Below are 23,416 nucleotides of genomic sequence, written 5' to 3'. Positions count from 1 at the left end.
TGGCAGTGCAGCAGTGGGGAACCAGCAACTCCTACGGGGGTAGTGCTACACATAGATAAATATATAAAATAAATGTATATCCAATGTACTGTAGATATGTATTAATGTAAATTATTGTAATTAAAGCTAAAGTGTACACAAATTATTTTTGGGGGGGGGGGGCAAATGAAACCCTGTGGGCTTATGTAACTAAAAGGCAGGCTTCATTCATCTACAGACAAATTTTGGGGCAATCTTTAGGCATTTTGCCAAGGCACCCCTGAAGAAACCTCAAGGCAATCCGGGGTACCTTAGCACTCTGGTTGAAAAAGGCTGACTTAGAGCACCCCCATGTATTTAAAGAGTAACTCCACTTTTTTTGAGAAAAAAACATTCTCCTCTGGGTGGTCTCTGTACATTGCAATGGATTTTAACAAACATTGTTGCCGATTCCTATCTTTTGTTATTCTAAAGAAGTTGCTTTTGGTTTGTCCGTTTCCATGTGCTTAGTGATTATGTATGGGAGTGGTTTTATAATTATCCGTCAGCTGCTGCACCTGCAGGGCTCTGAGAAGGCAGGGTCTACATCCTTTTAGAGCCAGTTCACACCACATGCAGTCCAGTGCTTTTTTTTTCTGCATCAAAAACACTTGGAAATAGGTTATATGGTTTCCAATGGCATAGTTCACACCAGTGCTTGCAGTTCCAGTGTGTTCCAGCTTCAGAAAAAAGCAAAACATGTTGCATTTTTCCTGCACTGGACTGTACTGAAACGCTGTAAAATGCACCAAGAACGCACTGGAACGCACACAAACGCACCTAAATGCACCAAAAAATGCACTGGAACACACTTAAATGCACTGGAACGCACTGGAATAAACCTAAATGCACCAAAAATGAACTGGAATGCACTTAAACGCACCAAAAATGCAACGGAAAGCACATGTCTTTATTTAGGTTAAGAGAAAAAAAGGGGGAAAAATGCACTGGACTGTATCAAAAACACATCAAAAAGGCTTTAAAAACGTGCATGCGTAAAAGCATCTGGAACACATCCGGACTGCATTTCTATAGTGTGAACTGGCCCTAAGGCTTATTTTCCCTTTGGTAATATCTCACCAAAAATGAAACTTTTGTTGCAGGGGATGCTGAAAATCTGAATTGTATCTTAGTTCAAACTTCTGGGAAAATCAGTGAGCCAATCACACAAGCAGGAAATGACATATCTTTGGGGGGGGGTTTGGCGTTCTCTACACCAGGAAAATGCAAACTGTGGCCCTCCAGCTGTTGCAGAACTACAAGTCCCATGAGGCATAGCAAGACTCTGACAGCCACAAGCATGACACCCAGAGGCAGAGGCATGATGGGACTTGTAGTTTTGCAACAGCTGGAAGGCCACAGTTTGCATATCCCTGCTCTACACCATCTGTGTAAGGTAGTCATATTGCATTGTATTTAACACTAAATGACAGAGCTGCAGATTGAAAAGGCAAGATCTTTTTTTTTTGTATTATTTTTATTATTTTACTTTGTCAATATTCTTTATTGAAAATGTTACTTTTAACAAATGATATTGAAGCGGGAACGATCACGTGAATACATGAGAACATATGTATACAGAAAAGAAGAACAGGCACAGTTTGTATTGTGGGTTTCAGCAATAATGAATATAGGGTCAAGAGTGGAAAAGTCATTTTTAATACCATTTATTTATAATATGACTTGTGTCACAACTGCATATGTTATATTCATTCCTTTTTTTTTGCAGGAAAGTGGAGTTACCCTTTAAAGGCCAAGTACGGTGAGGGGGTCAGCTTGTTGTGTGTGGACTTTCCGAAGTCTGATCCCCCATGCAGCCACTTTAGTCTGACTGCAGTTCAGAGTTAAGAGGCTTTTCCAGCTGTCAGCTATCCCAGGCAGTGTCTGTGTATAATATGGAATGATATGAGAAGACTGGATCAGAGGAATCATTCCTCCATAGAGGGACAGGCCCTGCACATGACGTACAACACAAATCTAATCCTCACAATGTTTACTTCCGCCATCCCCGCCCGCTGTGTGATTGGAGGGGGCTGCACCATGTGACCTCCCACCTACACTGACTTCTTTCTCCAACCAGGAAGTGGTGAGTGGTGTGCAGGCAGATGTGTACACAGAGCTCACCTCTGCATTACTACTGTGTGTTCAGAGAAAGCTGGGAAAGGCTCTAGAATCATCTTTATACTATGCATATACATGTGATTGCAGGAGGTAGAATACTCTGCAGTGTACTGTATATGTATGATTGCTGGGGTAGAATACTCTGCAATGTACTGTATATGTATGATTGCTGGGGTAGAATACTCTGCAATGTACTGTATATGTGTGATTGCTGGGGTAGAATACTCTGCAGTGTACTGTATATGTGTGATTGCTGGGGTAGAATACTCTGCAGTGTACTGTATATGTGTGATTGCTGGGGTAGAATACTCTGCAGTGTACTGTATATGTATGATTGCTGGGGTAGAATACTCTGCAGTGTACTGTATATGTGTGATTGCTGGGGTAGAATACTCTGCAGTGTACTGTATATGTGTGATTGCTGGGGTAGAATACTCTGCAGTGTACTGTATATGTGTGATTGCTGGGGTAGAATACTCTGCAGTGTACTGTATATGTGTGATTGCTGGGGTAGAATACTCTGCAGTGTACTGTATATGTGTGATTGCTGGGGTAGAATACTCTGCAGTGTACTTTATATGTGTGATTGCTGGGGTAGAATACTCTGCAGTGTACTGTATATGTATGATTGCTGGGGTAGAATACTCTGCAGTGTACTTTATATGTGTGATTGCTGGGGTAGAATACTCTGCAGGGTATATGTGTGATTGCAGGGGGTAGAATATGGTTTATTCTACAGCGTTGTATGAGATTGCTGGGGATAAAATACTCTGCAGAGTATATGAAGTGTATATATGAGATTGCTGGTGGTAGACTACTCTGCAGTGGTGTATGAGATTGCTGGTGGTAGAATACTCTGCGGTGGTGTATGAGATTGCTGGGGGTAGACTACTCTGCAGTGGTGTATGAGATTGCTGGTGGTAGAATACTCTGCGGTGGTGTATGAGATTGCTGGGGTTAGAATACTCTGCAGTGGTGTATGAGATTGCTGGTGGTAGAATACTCTGCAGTGGTGTGTGTGATTGCAGCCGGTAGAGTACTCTGCTGTGGTGTGTGGTTGCAGGTGGTAGAATGCTCTGCAGTGGTGTGTGTGATTGCAGCCGGTAGAGTACTCTGCTGTGGTGTGTGTGATTGCAGGTGGTAGAATACTCTGCAGTGGTGTGTGTGATTGCAGAGGGTAGAATACTCTGCTGTGGTGTGTGTAATTGCAGGTGGTAGAATACTCTGCAGTGGTGTTTGTGATTGCAGAGGGTAGAGTACTCTGCTGTGGTGTGTGTGATTGCAGGTGGTAGAATACTCTGCTGTGGTGTGTGTGATTGCAGGTGGTAGAATACTCTGCAGTGGTGTGTGTGATTGCAGAGGGTAGAATACTCTGCTGTGGTGTGTGTAATTGCAGGTGGTAGAATACTCTGCAGTGGTGTTTGTGATTGCAGAGGGTAGAGTACTCTGCTGTGGTGTGTGTGATTGCAGGTGATAGAATACTCTGCAGTGGTGTGTGTGATTGCAGGTGATAGAATACTCTGCAGTGGTGTGTGTGATTGCAGAGGGTAGAATACTCTGCTGTGGTGTGTGTGATTGCAGGTGGTAGAATGCTCTGCAGTGGTGTGTGTGATTGCAGAGGGTAGAATACTCTGCAGTGGTGTGTGTGATTGCAGAGGGTAGAATACTCTGCTGTGGTGTGTGTGATTGCAGAGGGTAGAATACTCTGCAGTGGTGTGTGTGATTGCAGAGGGTAGAATACTCTGCTGTGGTGTGTGTGATTGCAGGTGGTAGAATGCTCTGCACTGGTGTGTGTGATTGCAGGTGGTAGAATGCTCTGCAGTGGTGTGTGTGATTGCAGGTGGTAGAATACTCTGCTGTGGTGTGTGTGATTCAGGTGGTAGAATGCTCTGCAGTGGTGTGTGTGATTGCAGGTGGTAGAATACTCTGCAGTGGTTTGTGTGATTGCAGCCGGTAGAGTACTCTGCACTGGTGTGTGTGATTGCAGAGGGTAGAATACTCTGCAGTGGTATATGTAAATGATCACAGCTACAGCTCGCAGTATATTAGCATGATCAGTAAGCTGTAGATATAATAATATATAAAAGAATAAAGAATGTGGCGTACCGCATGTATTTACCACCCAGAGAAAATCATTTTTTATACCCTCCTGCTCTTTGTAACAACATTATTCTCAGTAAAAATCATAAAAAACATTTATCATAGCCACAAAAAATACACAGATAGTGAAAATTGGCCACCGTTCAGACACTCCCGGTCTCTGTTCCGGGAGCATTCCTCGGGAGGGTCGAGGCGGTCTTTACCAACTTCGTGTGGGCTGGGAAGCGACCACGGCTGGCTCGCCGTATTCTCGTGCTGCCCAAACGGCACGGTGGGGTTGCACTTCCGTACCCTCGGCGATACTACCAAGCGGCCATGCTCACACGCTGGATAGACTGGACGCGACACGCGGAACTGAAACTTTGGGTCACTTTGGAGACCTCCCTATTCTCTATACATCTACCAAGAGCCCCTCTGATACCCGCGATGTTCCTGCTGAGGTTAGATGTCATCCTACCATAGGACCAACTATTAAATCGTGCTCTTTGGTTGCTTCAGGGAGGGGTCTCTCGGAGGGTCGTGGCCCGCTCTTCCCGATTCTGGGGAATCCGAAGTTTGCGCCGAGCTGTGCGAATGACCGCTTCGGTGAACTGCTCCGAGAGGGCACCCTCCAGGTGTCCTACTTTGCCTCGGGTGCTGGATGACCATCTCTCTCCCAGCTGACTTCGCCGAGTGGAAAGTTTTGCCTATCCAGGTGACAGGCCTTGCAACTCTTTCACTTTCTCCAAGACCTGGGGAACCCCTCGCTCTTTGAGTGGGACTTATCGTCCTTTGAACATCTTCTGGTCACCCAGGGTCATATGCCCCACGCCCTCTCCCAGTTATATGCCCTTATCTCACAACCGCCTGAGGACTTTGCCCTACCTGGTATCCTCAAGTGGGAGGGGGAATTAAACCGGACGTTTTCTGAATCCCAAAAAAGAAATATCATTCGATTCTCCCCTAAATCCTCCATATGCACACGGGTCCAGGAATCCAATTATAAAATCTTCTCTCACTGGTACTTCACACCGGCCCGACTTAGACGTATTTTCCCGGAGGCATCTGATCGGTGCTGGCGGTGCCAACAGGAGGTGAGTACCTTGTCACACATCTTCGGGAGCTGTCCCAAGCCTAAAGATTTCTGGTCGGAGGTACGCCGCATTTCCCAACTGATGACTGAACGGGCCATCCCCGATGATCCGGCGTTTTTCCTGTTCCACTGCTCGGGCATGGCTCCTACACGCTACAAAAGATCGGTGTTGAGGCACCTCACGGATGCGGCGAAATCCTGCATTAGCCTTTGTTGGAAAAGCATTTCCCCCCTGACGATTGCTCTCTGGCTACAGAGAGTTAAATGGATAAATGACTTGGAGGATCTGGTACTCACTGCACAGGGTAGAAAGGAACAATACTCTAAAACTTGGACCTGCTGGAACTCGTTCATACTTTCTGACTAGGGACAGGCATTAAGTGGGCTCCCTCCGCAGCCTGAGACCTGACCACTGGTGGGGTCACCCGCACGGGATGAACATACACTCACCCCTTTGTTATCATTGTCCCACTCCCTCCTCCCCACCATCTTTTTGCCCTCCCCTTGTGCCATGCTGTCATGCTGTGTCCTCTTACTCCCCTATCACTCTACTGTCAGTGTATAGTCTGATTTTGATCCTACATGCATACTCTTTCATGCAGTGCCTAATCCACGATTCACACTGACCATAGCTGTCATCTGCTATGACATTTTTTCTGTTGGCCCCGATATTGGCGAATTGTACTGTGAATTTTTTGTATCCATGTATGGGAATTTCTTGCCTACTTGATTGTTGAGATCTTATTTCTTGCACTTTATGGAGTTTATTTTTGCTGACTTTTTTGACTGTATTTTGATGCACCTTTGTATCTTTTCACCGTTTAATAAAGAATTTGAAAAAAAAAAAAAAGAAAATTGGCCACCGGGGAAGGCATTAGGGGAGGGACCTCTTATAAAAGTGGGCAGTAAGGGAGGGACCTCCTTTAATTAATGGCCAGTGGGGGAAAGATCCCCTTTATTACTAGCAAGCGGAGGAAGGACCCCCTAATAAAAGTGACCAGTGGGGTTAGGGTTATGGGTGTGACTGAAGGGCCCCTTACAGTATATGTGTGGCCAATGAAGAAGAACTGTCTTAAATTAGTGGCCAGTGGGGGGGACCCCCATTATATTAGTTGCTTGTGGGGGGGACCCCCATTATATTAGTGGCCAGTGGGGGGAGGACCCCATTATATTAGTGGCCAGTGGGGGGGGCCCTATTATATTAGTGGCCAATGGGAGAAAGACCACCTTTATTAGTGGCCAGTGGGGGAGGACCCCATTATATTAGTGGCCAGTGGGGGGGGCCCTATTATATTAGTGGCCAATGGGAGAAAGACCCCCTTTATTAGTGGCCAGTGGGGGAAGTGCACCCCCACTAGCCATATAGATTTTAAAAACAGCAGCACAAGTATCGTGTGGCAGCACAAATTCAGCTACCACTATTGTATTTTCCCCAGCAGAGGAAGGGTTAAATAGTAGCTTGTATTATGGTTTATGGAATGTCACCCCATAATAAGTTGGGAAGTATCTGTACGGGTGTTCCAGTAAGCAATGACTACATTTGTAATTCGATTTTTGTTTTTCAGTAAGTAACCTAAAATGAGCCATAAGGACAACGTCTTCCTTCTGCGCTGCTGGAAATGCCGGAAGTGTGTGGCCAGTTCAGAGAGTCTGATCATTGACGGAGAATGTGTACATTGTCAGGTGAGTTAAGAAATGACAATAGGTAAAATTTAGTGAAAGTATAATAAATATAAAATCAGACCCAGCAATTCAGATATCCTATTATATAAACAAGTAGCTGCCACTATTAAAAAATGATTAATTAAACCCAACATACAGAAATGACAATAAATAATACCCTGATGAGGTGTCAGGATTATCTGCTGCTCTTTAGTTCTAAGACCCCATTCACACTAGCGCAACTTGTCAGGCGACTTGGTCACCTGACAAGTCGCGGTGGATCGCCTGCCATTGATTAGCACAGGACCCGTTCTAATAGGAGCGACACAAGTCGATCCGACTTAGAAAAAGGGTCCTGTACTACTTTGGGGCGACCTGGAGGCGACTTGCATTGACTTCAATGATATGAAGTCCGTGCAAGTCGCGCCGAGGTCACGGTGCACGCTGTGCACCGCGACTTCACAGGTCGCCCCAGCAAGTCGCGTCGCCCCTGTCTGAACGGAGTCTAAATCCAAACATATTTTGAGTAGTGTTACCACACATTGACAAGACTATTTGAATTAAAGGGTATTTAAACCCAAGAATGAAAATGTAATATGTTGCGGCTTACCAGTCTTTAGATGTGGTGGCTGCATTTGTTTTTTTTTTTTTTTATGCATTTATTTTGCTTTCTCTTTACCTATTAATCATGCAAGTAACACACTTCCTGTCCTTGGCTGACATCTTTGTATATGTGGAGGAACAACATTGTCACTATAGGAGACGTGTGCCAAACACAAGGCCCGAGGGCCGAATACAGCCTGCCAGGCCATTTCATGTGGCCCTCGCACCCAGGGGGAGAGGAGCAAGTGGCCGCCAGTGAATGAGAACTGAACCCTGCACACTAGGGCTGAACGATATTCGATCTAACATCGAATATCGTTCTGCGGGCGTGGGCGATGTACACATCGCCGGATCAGCCGATATTGGGGAGGACTTACAGTTTAAGAATATAGCCCGAGCGTCCCGCACGTTATGTCCGTCCTGCAGCTCTCCCTGACTGAGCGGTGAACAGCGCGCCGTGAGCAGCGGCACAGGGAACCAATCAGGCGTAAATAACGTTTAATATCGCTAAAGATATGTTGCCATTAAATACCGTCACCAAAGAGGGATTTAAGAAAATGATCCAAACGCTTGACAAGCGGTATGTTATACCATCCCGCACATATTTTTCCCAAGTTGCAATACAAGAACTGTATGAAAAATGCAAATCTAAGGTTAAAGCAGAACTGTCGTACGTGGAATACTATGCAACTACAACAGACTTGTGGTCCAGCAGAACAACGGAGCCCTACATGAGTCTGACGGTCCATTTCATCACAGAGGACTTCGAGCTAAAAAGTCGCTGTTTGCAAACGGCATTTTTCCCGGAAAGTCATACAGCTGAGAATATCGCAGAGGCCCTGAAAGAAGCGGTGTCCGCTTGGGGCTTAGATGAGACACGTCAAATCTGTATAACAACAGATAATGCAGCGAACATGCTGAAAGCTGCCGATCTGAACAAGTGGACCAGACTACAGTGCTTCGGCCACAGACTACATCTTGCAGTTGGTGAGTAATGACCATGATCTAAATAAATATACATTTTTTTTGCCGTTTTACTTAAAGTGTTCCTGCTGAAAAAAAAAAATGTTGATAAAAATACCCCCGGGACAGTCAGGGCTAGTACATTCCACAATGGATAGCCTCTGATCTGTCCCGGGTCGCACTTACCTTTTAGATGAAATACTTACCTTGAAAATTTCTTCTCCAGCACTGCCATCAGGTCTGGGCCGCTGAAGCGTCCCCTTGTGTCCTCTTCTGTCCTAGAATGCCCTGCACCGGCCCCGATGTCACTTCCGGTGCGGGCGCGTCATCCCTGCACAGCTTCTGGGCATGCCCAGAAGCTGTTTAGCAGGGAATGACGCGCCTGCACCAGAACTGACGTGCGGGGCCGCTGCAGGCGCATTGATTCCTGGGAGCGATGACGTAAGAAAAAAATACACTAAACATTTAAACAACTTATTATTGAATCAGTGGCAAAAAAATAGTTTTAGAAGCATATTTGAGGAGCTCTTTTCCAAAACGCGATAACTCCATTTCAATAGTTTTCAGGGAAAATTAAAATTTTTACCTAGACCCACACATTGAGAATATTCAATTTATCCTGTTAAAACATTGTAAACAAGGAAATTATTATTGGCGTTTATCGAGTTTTGGAAAAGAGCTCTTCATTTATGGTTTCAAATAAAACAGTGTGCTTCAATAATTAAAGTTCACATTCACAATGTTTTGTTTGTTTTCTCCGCTTAGAAAATGCAGTGAAAAAGGATGGCCGCATTGATCGTGCTATAGGAGTCTGCAAGAAGCTGGTGAGCCACTTCTCTCACAGCTGGAAGGCCAGCGATGCCCTCACAAAAGTCCAGAAGGAACTCAATCTTCCATCACATTGCCTCATCTCAGAATGCCAAACAAGATGGGGTTCCAGACAGATGATGATCAGCAGGATATTAGAGCAGCAGCAGGCTTTAACTCAGGTCCTGTCTGCAGACAAGAAGCTGCGACATCTAATTCCAACCTGGCAAGATATAGATGTCCTGGAATCACTAAGCAAGTCACTGGGCCCAATCCTGGATTTCACTGATGCACTTTCAGGGGATGAATATGTAAGTGTCTCCTTTGTAAAGCCAGTTCTTCAGCTCTTCAACAATTCACTACTGGAAATGCGAGATGAAGACATAGACTTGACCAAGAACATAAAGAAGAAGATGCTGGACTACCTCAACGAGAAATATGAAGATGATGATACTCAGAAGCTGCTAGATATGGCATCTTTTTTGGACCCCCGGTTCAAGATGGACTTCATCAGTGCAGACAAGAAGACCCAAGTTAAGGCCAGAGTGGCATCACAGATGATGGAATGCCAGGAGAAAGCAAGCTGCAGCACTGACGTGATGCCCAACGTTACCAGTGAAGTTGAACCCCAGGCAAAGAAAGCAAAGAAGTCATTGGCAAGCTTCTTTAAACAGAGTGAAACTGCAGCAAAGGGTGATTCCTCTCTGGCCCTAAAGGATGCTTTGGAAGCAGAGTTAAACACCTACCTGCTAACACCTCCAATAGACAAAGAAGAGGATCCACTTGCATGGTGGAAAGTACACAAAATAAGCTTTCCTCGTCTCGCCAGACTTGCCCGCAGATACCTGTGTATTCCTGCGACAAGCTCGCCGTCAGAGAGACTTTTCAGTACTAGTGGCAACATTGTCACTTGCCAACGTACCTGTCTCAAGCCTGCAAAGGTTAATAGACTTGTGTTCTTAGCTAAAAACCTTGAGTAAGCAAAGCATACAGCATAGATAAGCAGCTAGCATGCATGATCATGCTAAAGAATACTCAGTTTAGAAGTTTTATTTCATTTTGTTTAGCCATGATTATGATGACCAACACTGTTTAACTTTGGCACTTTTGCTAAGAAAAGTTGACTTAAAAACAAAAAAGATTGTGAACCAAAAATGCCTATAAGTTGTTTTATAAAAAATATATTAAGTTATATTGTTGTAATGTAAACCAATCAGTGGGGTTGGTGTAAAGCTGCTGTTTTATTTAAAAATGTGTTCTGCTTTTGTGTTTTACAAGAAATGTTCTAATTTTGGAATAAAATATTAAGTGACCTTTTTGTCACTTGTAATGAAGCTTGCTTATTTGTGAAATTATTATCATTGTTAAGGTAATTGTTGACTTTAGCCTGGATTGATGGCTCTCTCAATATCGCAATATATATTGTTGGGAAAAAAAATATCGCAATGTACTTTTTTTACAATATCGTGCAGCCCTACTGCACACTGTGCATAGCACATCCCTAAACCCTGCACTCTGTATGTAACACACTCCTCAACCCTGCACTCTGTATGTAACACACTGACTCCTCAACCCTGCACTCTGTATGTAACACACTGACTCCTCAACCCTGCACTCTGTATGTAACACACTGACTCCTCAACCTTGCACTCTGTAGACAGGGCACCCCTGAACCCCTTACTCAGTACATAACGCACTCCTAGTCTTTATTTCCGCATTCAAATCTTGCCATTGTCAATGCAATTTGACGGGGGCTGGTTGAGTTCCTGCATCTATTATCTGAACAAAAGCCCTGCATAAATTTATATAGTCTTACAGATACAACCGGCCCGTTGAGGACAACCATGATGCAGATGTAGCCTGCAATGAAATTGAGTTGTGACATTTCATTGCAGGCTGCATCAGCATTATGGTTTCCTTAAAGGGCCGGTTGTATCTGTGAGACCATATACATTTATCCAGGGCTTTCTTTCTAGGAAGATAGTTGCAGGAACTCAACTAAGCTCAAACTGAGCTGCATTGAACAGTGGGAGGATCCTAAACTGGCAATAGGTACCAGAAGTGCGTTATGTATGTATATATATATAGTCTCCCACAGTACACAGAACATGGAAATGCAATTAATTTAGTAAATATAAAGTGCTAAATACCTTTTTTTATCAGCATTATATAGCAGTATTGTGATTTCTATCAGTTCCTGGTGAAGCTTGTAGGAGGAGTTTTCATACTGCACTTAGCTGTCCCATGAGGCTGCAGGGCTTCTGATCCTCTGTCTGGACATGTCTGGACATTGCTGATTGGCCCTGTGCTGATCACATGCCTTCTTCCAAGAAAAAAAAAAAAACCTCTCTAGCAATACACACCAAACTGAGCATATGCAGCCTTACTCTAAAGGCTCTGTCTTATCGGACATGTCTGAAGGAAGAAGGAGGGAAGGAGATCCCCCCAAAAAATATTTTCTGCTGACACAAACTGGAGTGTGTATATCTCAGCTGCCCTGCCGATCGTCAGCAGACAAGATTTTTTTTGGGGATTTCCTTCCCTCCTTTTCCCCCTCTGATCGCCCCTTTGGGTGGATCTGGGGACTGAATATCTCTTGTGGAGAGGCTTCACTTGGGGATTTAATTTTTCTCTGGAGGAGCCAATTTGCTGTGAACTAGGATCTGAATTTTCCCTCCTGCAGCCGACATATGAATACCTCATCCCATAACCATCTGGTGTGTCTCCTTCTCTGGCCTAAATGTGGTTACTTCCAATATAAGCTTCTATATGATTATGACTTATCTATATTGCACAGTGGTGGTTTAGGGGTATACAGTAAACATCCCCCGAGGAAGCCGAAGGGTTTAGGGGCGTGCTGTGTACAGTATGCAGGGTTCTGCTCTATTTCACAGGCTGTCCACATCAGTGTTAATTTTGGCATCAAATTTTGATTTAGTTTTAGTTATAGTCCTTTGACTAAAATGCCATTTTAGTTTTAGTCCCATTTTCGTCATCTGCAATTGTTTTAGTTTTAGTCATAGTCTTTGACTAAAATGCCATTTTAATTTTAGTCCCATTTTAGTCATCTTAATTTAGTTGACTAACATGTCCAGTATATTTTAGTTGAATGAAATAATTTTATACAAATATAATCGAATGTGTTTAGTTAAATTGTAATGCATTATTTAGGCATTTCTATTGAATTTCCAAACTCATTATATACTCCTGGATTAAAAAATTCTAATATCATGTTGTTATTTATGGTATTAAGGTTTGAACAAACTCACAGATACAGATTTAGCTATTCTGGATGGTCTGAGGAGGCCTGTAATGCTGCACAGTGCTCTGGATGGGGGTCGGAGGAGGCCTGTAATGCAGCGCAGTGCTCTGGACAGTGGTCTGAGGAGGCCTGTAATGCTGCACAGTGCTCTGGATGGCAGTCCGAGCAGACCTGTAATGCTGCACAGTGCTCTGGACAGTGGTCTGAGGAGGCCTGTAATGCTGCACAGTGCTCTGGACGGTGGTCTGAGGAGGCCTGTAATGCTGCACAGTGCTCTGGACGGTGGTCTGAGGAGGCCTGTAATGCTGCACAGTGCTCTGGACGGTGGTCTGAGGAGGCCTGTAATGCTGCACAGTGCTCTGGACGGTGATCTGAGGAGGCCTGTAATGCTGCACAGTGCTCTGGATGGCAGTCCGAGCAGACCTGTAATGCTGCACAGTGCTCTGGACAGTGGTCTGAGGAGGCCTGTAATGCTGCACAGTGCTCTGGACGGTGGTCTGAGGAGGCCTGTAATGCTGCACAGTGCTCTGGACGGTGGTCTGAGGAGGCCTGTAATGCTGCACAGTGCTCTGGACGGTGGTCTGAGGAGGCCTGTAATGCTGCACAGTGCTCTGGACGGTGATCTGAGGAGGCCTGTAATGCTGCACAGTGCTCTGGACGGTGGTCTGAGGAGGCCTATAATGCTGCACAGTGCTCTGGATGGCAGTCCGAGCAGACCTGTAATGCTGTGCAGTGCTCTGGACAGTGGTCTGAGGAGGCCTATAATGCTGCACAGTGCTCTGGATGGCAGTCCGAGCAGACCTGTAATGCTGCACAGTGCTCTGGACAGTGGTCTGAGGAGGCCTGTAATGCTGCACAGTGCTGGATGGTGGTCTCAGGTCTGAGGGATGGCCTGTAATGCTCAGTGCCCTGAATGCCATTGCCAGTGGTCAGAGGAGGCCTGTAATGCACACACAGTTCTCTGAACAGACAGTGGTCTGAGGGGAGGCTTCACCTCAGGCCTGCTGTAATTGTAATGTACACTACACACTCACAGTGGGTGCTTTGTTTGCTTTCTGCTCTGGACGTAGGTGGTCGCCGTGAGTTGAGACTCTCGTTGGGACTCAGGAGGCCTGACTGTAATGCACAGTGCTGGTCTCTGGCAGTCGTACTTGTCACGGTGTGGGACTCAAGGGCATGTAATGCTGGCTGCACACAGTCGCTAGCTTGCTGGAAGCGGAAGCAGGTGGAGCTCCGTGGAAACCGTAAGTTAGTTCATGACGTTAAAGGTCCCTGCCTCACATTTCCGTTTAGTTTTCATTCATTAACGAAAACGGAATTGATTTTCGTCATAGTGTTCATCAGTGGACGAAAATGTGCTGTAATTTTAGTTTTCATCACTGTAAAAATTGCTCTAACGAAATTTTTGATGAAAAAGTTTTAGTTGACGAAATTAACACTGATCCATATCTCACTTCCACCCTTCCTCTGGTTTGACCTCTACATCTCTCTCCCCCATCCCCCACCTCTGCACAAATCTCCCTCCAAAGCCCTCATCTCTCCCCACCTCCCAAAGCTTCCTCGCATCTCACCTACCCAACCCGCCTCTAGTACCTTCCGGAAGTGTAGGCGGCTCCATCTCTCTCTCTCTCTCTCTCGCTTGCAGGGAGATTATTGATCAGCATTTGTGCACTCAGGCACACATGGGATTCACTTCACATTGCAGCTCACCATGTGATGCCTCATCCCACACTACACCTGCATCTGCATCTCCCTTGTCTCCGCTGTGGGTGCAGGGCAGGCATGGATCTGTGGGAGCCGCAGAAAGGAATGCTTTCCTTGTAGACAATGAAGGCTTCTGTTTTTGCAATTGACAGTGGTAAGCGGGGAGCAGAGGACGAGAGCCGGAGATTAAAAAGCCCTGGGTGCGAGTTGTGTTTGTATCATATGCTCCAGGACAGTAAAGCGGTATTAAACCCAAAAGCAGAAACTAAGTATATTGCAGCTTACCAATTCATATATGTGGTGGCTGTATTCGTTTTTTTTTTTCAGTTTTTCTTTTTTTTTCTTTATTGTCAACTGTTGATCAGACCAGTAAGTCTGTTTTTTTTTTTTTTAAACTTATGGCTAGGCAGCAGTAAAACCATTGATTAACCACTTGCCTGCTCCATAAACCAACCCCCCCGGACCGCATTTATGAAAGAGCCCTAACACTCCTCTGTGTACTCCTCCATGATTTAATGATTGCGAATGTAATTTATAGACCGTCAGGAGGTGGTAAAACAGAACCCAACCACCTATTTTCAACTCAACTGTGTGACCAAAGCCTAATGGGATGAAAATTACTTTACCAAAATATTGTGTATCAAAAACAATTGCCATATTTTTTTGTTTTACTTGAGAATGTTTTATTTTCATACTTTTTTCATTCTTATTTCATCTCAGTGCTGCTGATCTCTATCCTATCTACACACATGCCTCCATCAGCAGCTGCCTGTCATTGCTCGGGGCAGGCTTGCTAAAGGTGACAGCAGTGAACAATGCCGGCATATTGAGCGTTGGCACAGCTGGTTATAGTTTCCCTTTTAAGCATAAGGGACAGGGTGACAACACAGGGAAGCATTTGGTAGACAGTGACAGAACGTTTCATCCTATAACAGAAAGGGCTCTTTCACACTTGTGTTATATTTTAAAGCTGCCCAAAAAAGCATTGACGCACCTAAAGCATTAATAAGCATTTAGGATGTGTTATACAGGCATTCATGTTGCGTCAGGCAACACTTCTCAAACTCCCTGTGTATTGTTTTTTTTTTTACAACATGGGAAATAATCACTTTTGACCGCACCGTAAACGCCATAAGCACATTTACAGGGCTTTTAACCACTTAAGCCCCAAAAGATTTTACCCCCTTCCTGACCAGGGATTTTTTTGCGATTTTTTTTTTTTACTGCGTGACTTTAACGGACAATTGCGCGGTCGTGCGACGCTGTACCTAAACTAATTTGACATCCTTTTTTTCCCACAAACAGAGCTTTCTTTTGGTGGTATTTGATCACCTGTGCAATTTTTTGATCATGCGCTATAAACAAAAAAAAGCGTAAATTTTGCAAAAATAACAATATTTTTCACATTTTTTTATATGAAATTCCCCCAAAAAATGTAAAAATCAAAATGTTTTAACATTTTCGGCCAATTTGTTTTATGCTACATATGTTTGGTAAAAAAAAATCGCAAAAAGCGTATTTTGATTGGTTTGCGCAAAAGTTATCGCGTTTACTAACAAAGGGAAAGATTTTTGTCATTTTTGGTGTTTTTTTTTTTAACGAGTAATGGCGGCGATCTGCGTTTTTTTTTGCGGGATTGCGACATTGCGGCGGACAGATCGGACCCTTGACTGGCATTTTTGACACTTTTGGGGTTACCAGTGACATTACTGCAGTAATCAGTGCTATACATATGCACTGTTACTGCAAAAATGACACTGGCAGGGAAGGGGTTAACTGTATTGGAGAGGGAGGGGTTAAGTGTGTCCTAAGGGCGTGCTTCTAACTGTGATGGGACATGGCTACTAGTGTAAAAACAGAGATCAACGGTCCTACATTTTTACACAGGGGAGAATGACAGACGGCTTGTTTACATTAGCCGCCTGCCTTTCTCCCTTCCCGCCGAACGATCGCGAGTGACCGGCGGACATCGGGTCCGCCGGTCACACGCACTGACTTGTCTGGGAACGAGCCGGGGCGGGCGCGCGCCTCAGCGGGCGCGCGCTCGCCCGCTATTGGCTCACAAGCCAGTGACAGGCTAGTGATGTACTGGTACGTCACTTTGCCTGGCCGGGGCTGACCGCCGCAGTATATATACTTGCGGCGGTCGGCAACCGGTTAAGGTGCAGTTGTGGTGCGTTTCAATAGAAGTTAATAGAGTCAGTTGCAAAGCATCAATGCCTGCCAAACTCTGCAGGCAGCATGATTTTTGCATCGCAAAAAAACAAAGCAACTCTAAAGCCCCGTACACACGTACCGATCGTCGGCGAACGATCGGCCGTCTTTTGTCCCCGGGCTGTCGGTGTCTGTTGAAAAGTGCAAAGACTGCACAAGAATTTTGTCCGCCGACTACAGCCGACTGCAGAAGTGATGTCATGTAATGGTTAACTTTCCGTGTGTTTTTTCTTTTCTGAGCATGCCCAGTCTTGCAAATCTGCTGTCTGTCGGCCGAATTCTGTACTGACTGGCGAACAATCGGCCGCTCTGGTGTCGGCATACAAAAATTTTAATGCTTGCAAGACAGATTCTTTTCGGCCGAATGTGCGCTGACGGCTGTCGGAGGCATCATACTAACAAGCCTACAATCGGCAGATCGGTCGTCGGCCGACGCTTTTCGGCCGACGATCGGTACGTGTGTACGGGCCTTAACTGTGCAGTGTGAATACCTACATCTGCTCCCTATTTGTAACAATTCTATGTGGCATTGATAGGTATTTGGGAAGCGCTAAAAATGCAACCGAACTGCCTATTTTCAACGCCTGTGTGAAAGAGCACAAAGTGCCTGAACATGGATCTTCATGCATAATTTTATGCTAAATTTAGCAGACATTAGTTAAACAAAAGCTGTACTTGAAAATGACATTTGAAATTACTTTAATACATTAAAGGGTAACTCCACTTTTGTGGGAAAACAAATAACAAATACAAAGAAAAAAAATGATACAGTATACAATTACGACACAAACTATATTGTAATTCAATGTTTTTAAAAATTATGTTTCCTTTTCTATCTGCAGCCGCTGTAATTTTCTGAAAATGCAATGCAACATGGCTACCTAGAGGTGTTCTGTACACAGAATGTGTTCTGACCTCACCCCAAAAACATAATTTCCTGCTTGTGTGATTGGCTCACCAATTTCCCCAGAAGTCTGCCTAAGATACAAGTCAGATTTCAGGCATCCCCTGCAACAAAAATGTAATTTTTGGTGAAATACTTCCAATAGGAAATCACGTCTAAAGGGATGCAGGCGCAGCAGCTTTCCTCATTAGAGCCCTGCAGGTGCACATTGATAATTATATAACTCACTTTCCCACATGGACACAGACAAACATAGAGGGATTCCTTCAGAATACAAAAATGTAGGAATCTGCAACAAAGTTTGTTAAAATCCTTGTAATGTTCACAGATCGCCCAGAGGGGAATGTTTTTTTTCTCAACAAAATAAGAGTTACATTTTAAACACAATATGAGCTTTTTGCATTTGGGTCACATTTACTTTAATTTTATATTTGTGTTTATTAGATAATTGCATTTTCCCAGATTTTAGGGCCGATGAAGGCTCACAAACACATAATGTACTAATTGAAGTTCTTATTCTTTATGGGAACTTGTGACTTACTGCACCTTAGAGAAAATCTTTTATCACCCAGTTTACTGAGCACTGATCTGGAATGTTTGCATCTACCAGAACAGTGAGACATTTGCTAATTAATAAAATAAACAGTTCAAGTTCCATAACTATTGTATTTTGCAATCATTACAAAGTTGCAATATTTGCAAAGCAGGTTAAACATGTGCTTTTTTTAAAGTAAATCTCCTAGGCTCGTTTCGCACAGTTGCATGTGCAAAACAAGGTGTAAATCCTATGCTGTAACGCTCCTGCGTTTTTGTAGTAGGCTGGATATGCAGCTGCAAAATCTCCACTCAGTAGTCATGTAGAGATGTGTTGAATAACCAGATCCAACTCTCCAGACTCATCACTGTGGGCCTGTCAGCTTCAACATACAGATATATACACACTCAATAAGATGTTCCTGGAGTGGTAGAATGTATATGACAGTATGAAGGTGTTGTGCTGAAGGGACAGGTGTGAACAGTGATAGAGATGGTAAGTACTTGATAGGTTTGTTCAGGAGAGTACTAGATGGTATCAGGTAGAGTGCAGATAGGTTAGTAATCGAGTATGGTGACAGGTGGTAAGGACAGCAGATGACAATTACAGGATAGACTAACCCAGTGCAAGGATAGATGGTAGTAGACTCAAGAGCTAGCAATCTATGTAGCAGTGCAGATGATAGATGGTAGTAGGCTCAAGAGCTAGCAATCTATGCAACAGTGCAGATGATAGATAGTGTAAGTAGGTTATGGAGGATTCCCCTGTGGGGTACTTATCACTAGTAAATGTTAGTAGTAGAGGGGTCCAGTAGAGAGGGGAAGATCCGGTAGCGAGATACAGGGATCAGTAGCGAGGTTCCGGTCTGCTCCTGGTAGAAGCAAACAGCTGGAGGTTCCGACAGCAAGACAGGCTTGAAAGCATGTGGATACACAAGGCAGGTTGAGTGAAGGGTGGAAACAGCATGCCGAGAGTGATCGGGTAGCGAGATACAGGATCAGATATGAAACAAGTTCAGGTAGCGAGATACAGGAGCGAGTAACATCTGGTATGCTGCTTCACTGATGGCAGGTTGAACGAACGATGTGAGTGAGAATGCCGGCGGTTGAAATAGCCGCTCTGCGGCGCTCAGCGATGACATCATCTGTCTTAAAGGTGTATGCGTACCACCTAGTAAAAAAAGGTGGGACGCAAATTTGGAAGGAAATAAATTATTAAGGGTACCAGAGGTACCAGAATCTTACAGCACCCCCCCCTTAAGGCCGGCTCCGGAAGGCCTATAGCACTGGTTTCTCTGGGTATTTCGAGTGAAACCTTTGTATAAGCCTAGGTGCATGAACATCAGAGGTATCCAACCAGGTGTCGTCTTGGGGTCCATAGTTCTTCCATCTTATGAGATACTGGAGTCTTCCTCTATGGATGCGAGAATCCAAAATCTCTTTGATCTCATATTCTTCTCCACCTTCAACTTGTATTGGAGGTGGAGGCAAGATGGTAGGTCTTATTCCTTGGTTAGGAACATGGGGCTTCAATAGCGACACATGGAAGATGGGATGGATCTTAAGATCTGCTGGTAAGGTGAGCTGTACTGCAGCTTTTCCAATAAGTTTCTTAATTGGGAAGGGTCCCAAAAATAGAGGTCCAAGTTTTTTGCTGGGGATCTTTAATCTTAAGTTTCTTGTTGATAGCCAAACAAGGTCCCCAATAGCATACTGAGGAGAAGGTCTTCTACGAAGGTCATAGTACCTTTTTTGTTGACTATGAGCGTGTGATATAGTGGTATTGAGTAAACCCAGAGAGTCTTTTATTTGGGTAAGATAATCCGAGGCTACTGGGTTACTTGATGGCAGGATGCGTGGTGGAAGAAGAGTGGGATAAAACCCATAATTCAAGTAGAATGGACTTTGCTTAGTAGTACTGTGGGTTGCATTGTTGTAAGCAAATTCCCCCAGAGGGAGGAGATCCACCCAATCATCCTGTAGGTATGATGTATAGCAAAGTAGATATTGCTCAATGCACTGGTTGACTCTTTCAGTCTGTCCGTTGGTCTGAGGATGGTAGGGAGAAGTGAGCTTTCGCTCAATCCGTAATATTTGACAAAGTGCTTGCCAAAATTTAGAGATGAACTGTGAACCACGGTCGGACAAAAGAGTCTTTGGAATTCCATGCAACTTGAACACATGTTTCATCAGTAGTTCCACTGTTTGTTTAGACGAAGGTAGTCTACGGATAGCAATGAAATGTGCCATCTTTGTCAAGTGGTCCACTGACACTAGAATGGTATTAATTCCCTTAGAAGGTGGTAGTTCTACTATAAAGTCTAAGGACACAACTTCCCATGGAACCTGGGGTATTGGTAGACTGCAGAGTAGACCAGATGGTTTTGTAGTGTCAATCTTGGACCTTGCACAGATGTCACATGAAGAAACAAATTTTTGTACAGACATTTTCATATCAGGCCACCAAAACTGCCTGGTAAGCAAATTAAGGGTTTTCGTCATACCCATATGTCCTGCCATGGGCACATCATGTGACAACTCCAAGATCTTGGTGCGCATAGTAGGGGGTATGTAAAGTTTGTCGTTGTAATAGAGGAAGCCTTCTGCATCAGTACTCAGTTGTGGTGGAGGTGAATCCAATCCTATACTGTGCAAAATCTCTTCCTTCAAGGAACGGACAACACCAATAATACGTTCATAGGGTATTATGGGAATGGAAGGGATTTTGGCGCAGTTATCTTCGATTAATCGTGATAGCGCATCCGCTTTTTTATTTTTGTCTGCAGGCGTGTAGGTCACTAGGAAGTTGAATCTTAGGAAGAATAATGACCATCGTACCTGTCGGTGGGAGAGAGTTTTGTTAGTCTGGAGGTTTTGAAGGTTTTTATGATCTGTATATATGAGTATTGGTAACTGGGTACCTTCGAGTAGATGTCGCCAATTCTCCAGTGCCAGTTTTATGGCAAGCAACTCCTTTTCACCCACTGGGTAGTTCACCTCTGGGCTGCTTAGTGATTTTGAAAAGAAAGCAACTGGGTGGAGTGGTGAAGTATTTGTTGGTTGTTGGGAGAGAACTGCTCCTACTGCCATATTTGACGCATCTACCTCCAGAATATATTGGAGGGATGGGTCTGGATGGGCTTAGTATGGGAGCAGAGGTAAAGCTTGATTTTAACAAGCAGAAAGCTTGATTCGCTTCTTCTGACCATTTGAATGTTTTTTTTATACTTGTCAGTTGTGTGAGAGGTCTCACAATAGCGGAAAAGTTCTTGATGAACTTCCTATAGAAGTTGGAGAATCCAAGGAATCGCTGTAATGCCTTACGAGTTGTTGGTATAGGCCAGTCCAGAATACAGGATATCTTGCTCATATCCATCTTAATTCCAGTTTTGGATATGATGTATCCTAGAAATAATATTTCTTCCTTATGAAATAAGCATTTTTTTAATTTCACGTATAGATTGTGTGAGAGTAATCTGGATAACACAAGTCTTACATGTTTTATATGTTCAGGCATAGATCGCGAATAGATAAGTATATCGTCCAGGTATACTACGACACAGACATCAAGTAAGTCTCTAAAGATGTCGTTTATGAACCTTTGGAAGGCTGCGGGAGCATTACACAACCCGAATGGCATCACAAGATATTCGAATAATCCGTATCTGGTTCTGAATGCTGTTTTCCACTCATCTCCGTCACGGATTCGGATTAGGTTGTATGCCCCTTTCAGGTCTAATTTAGAGAAGTAAGTAGCCCCACGCACTTGTTCAATGAGTTCAGGCATGAGCGGCAAAGGATAACGATCCTTTATCGTAATCGTGTTTAATTGCCTATAATCGATAATAGGCCTAAGACTGGAATCCTTATTGCGGACAAAGAAAAGTCCTGCAGCTGTGGAAGAAGTAGAGGGTCTAATGAACCCTTTTTTCAAATTCTCATCCAAGTATTCCTTGAGATGAGAAAGTTCATCCTGTGAAAGGGGATAAACATGACCGAATGGCAATTTGCTGTTAGGGAGTAGATCGATAGTGCAATCATAATCCCTATGGGGAGGCAACACTTGAGCATTTTTCTCAAGGAATACTTCGGACAGATCCTGATAGCATAGTGGTGCAATCTCATCTGACACCACAGACAGGATCTTTCCATAAGATGGGAGGTTACACGTAATCTCACAATAGTGAGAAGGGAAGGCCAAAGTCCGTCTTTTCCAATCTATGATTGGTTGGTGTGTGTGTAACCAGGGAAGTCCCAAAATAATGGAAAAATGGGGTGAGGATAGTATATCAAAGGTGATGGTCTCCACATGAGACTCCTTGGCAGTGGCAAGGAGTGCCTGTGTCTGGTTGGTGATTGGACCAGAAGACAATGGAATACCGTTAATGAAACTAACAGAAACAGGTTTAAGTTTTGAAATAATAGGTATTTTATTTAAGGTAACAAAACGTGTATCAATATAGTTTCCACAAGATCCAGTGTCGATCATAGCCTTGGTGGTGATCCTAGTCTGGTCCCACTGTGATGTTAAATGAACAAAAAGATAGGGGTTAGAAAAGGAAGTCGTTAATCCTCCTAGCAAGACATGTGAACACTCACCCTCTTTTTTGCGGACAAGGGGACAGCCGCATATCAAATGATCCGGGGATGCGCAGTACATGCAGAGATTTCTGGATCTCCTTCTGGCTCGTTCAGTAGTTGATAAAGGTGGGCGTATAGTTCCTACCTCCATAGGAGTAGGGTCAACGGCCGCAATCCGAGGAGGACTAGTTAATGGCATTCCCATTTTTTCAGCCCTTCTTTCTCGTAGTCATCTGTCGATGTTGATACTAAGTTGTATCAAGGCATCCAAGGTGCCAGGTAAATCCGCTCGGGCGAGCTCGTCTTTAACAGCTTCTGATAACCCGAGTCTGAATTGAGTTTGCAGAGATGTATCATTCCACCCTGAATCAAGGGTCCATCTTTTGAACTCTGCTACAAAGTCTTCTACAGGTCTCCTTCCTTGTTTTAAAGCCCTTAATTGAATATCAGCAGTACTCTGCCTATTGGGGTCTTCATATAAACTAGCGAGTTCCGCTAGGAATAAAGATTAGGAGTTGAGAATCTGATCATTTTTCTCAAAGAGAGAGTCTGCCCAGGCCCGGGGATCACCCGTTAAGTATGAAATAACGGTACAGACTTTAATCTGATCAGTAGAGTATGTACGAGGTTTTAACAAAAAAAGCAATTGACATGCGTTTTTGAATTCACAGAATTTTTTCCGATCACCTGTAAACACTAGGGGAGGGTTTATTTTAGGTTCAGGGGGCTGAACAGTAGTAAGCTGTGAGAGACGGGTTACCTGCTGCGTCAGAGTCTGATTCTCTTCTTTTACTTAAGTAAGAGCAAGTATTAACGCATTTACTTGTTGTGTTAATTGTGTCACTTGAGTGGGTAATTCTGCTGAATCCAT

General features: G+C 44.1%; 1 protein-coding gene across 1 annotated transcript in view; it reads left to right on the top strand.

Moving 5' to 3' along the window:
- The first annotated feature begins 2,035 nt into the window (after positions 1–2,035).
- The window catches only part of RNF180 (ring finger protein 180), a 125,833-nt gene continuing 104,452 nt past the window's right edge, over positions 2,036–23,416 (top strand). The window contains exons 1-2 of the mRNA XM_082271018.1: positions 2,036–2,104; positions 6,877–6,994. Coding sequence (XP_082127144.1) covers positions 6,890–6,994 — 105 coding nt within the window. The 5' untranslated portion in view covers positions 2,036–2,104; positions 6,877–6,889. The remainder of the gene's footprint in view (positions 2,105–6,876; positions 6,995–23,416) is intronic.

The sequence above is a fragment of the Pelophylax lessonae genome (genome assembly GCF_965119305.1).
Source record: "Pelophylax lessonae genome assembly, chromosome: 1".
NCBI classification, from domain to species: Eukaryota; Metazoa; Chordata; class Amphibia; order Anura; family Ranidae; genus Pelophylax; species Pelophylax lessonae.
The sequence above is the reverse complement of the archived record's forward strand: the minus strand, read 5'-3'. Positions and strand labels throughout refer to the sequence as shown.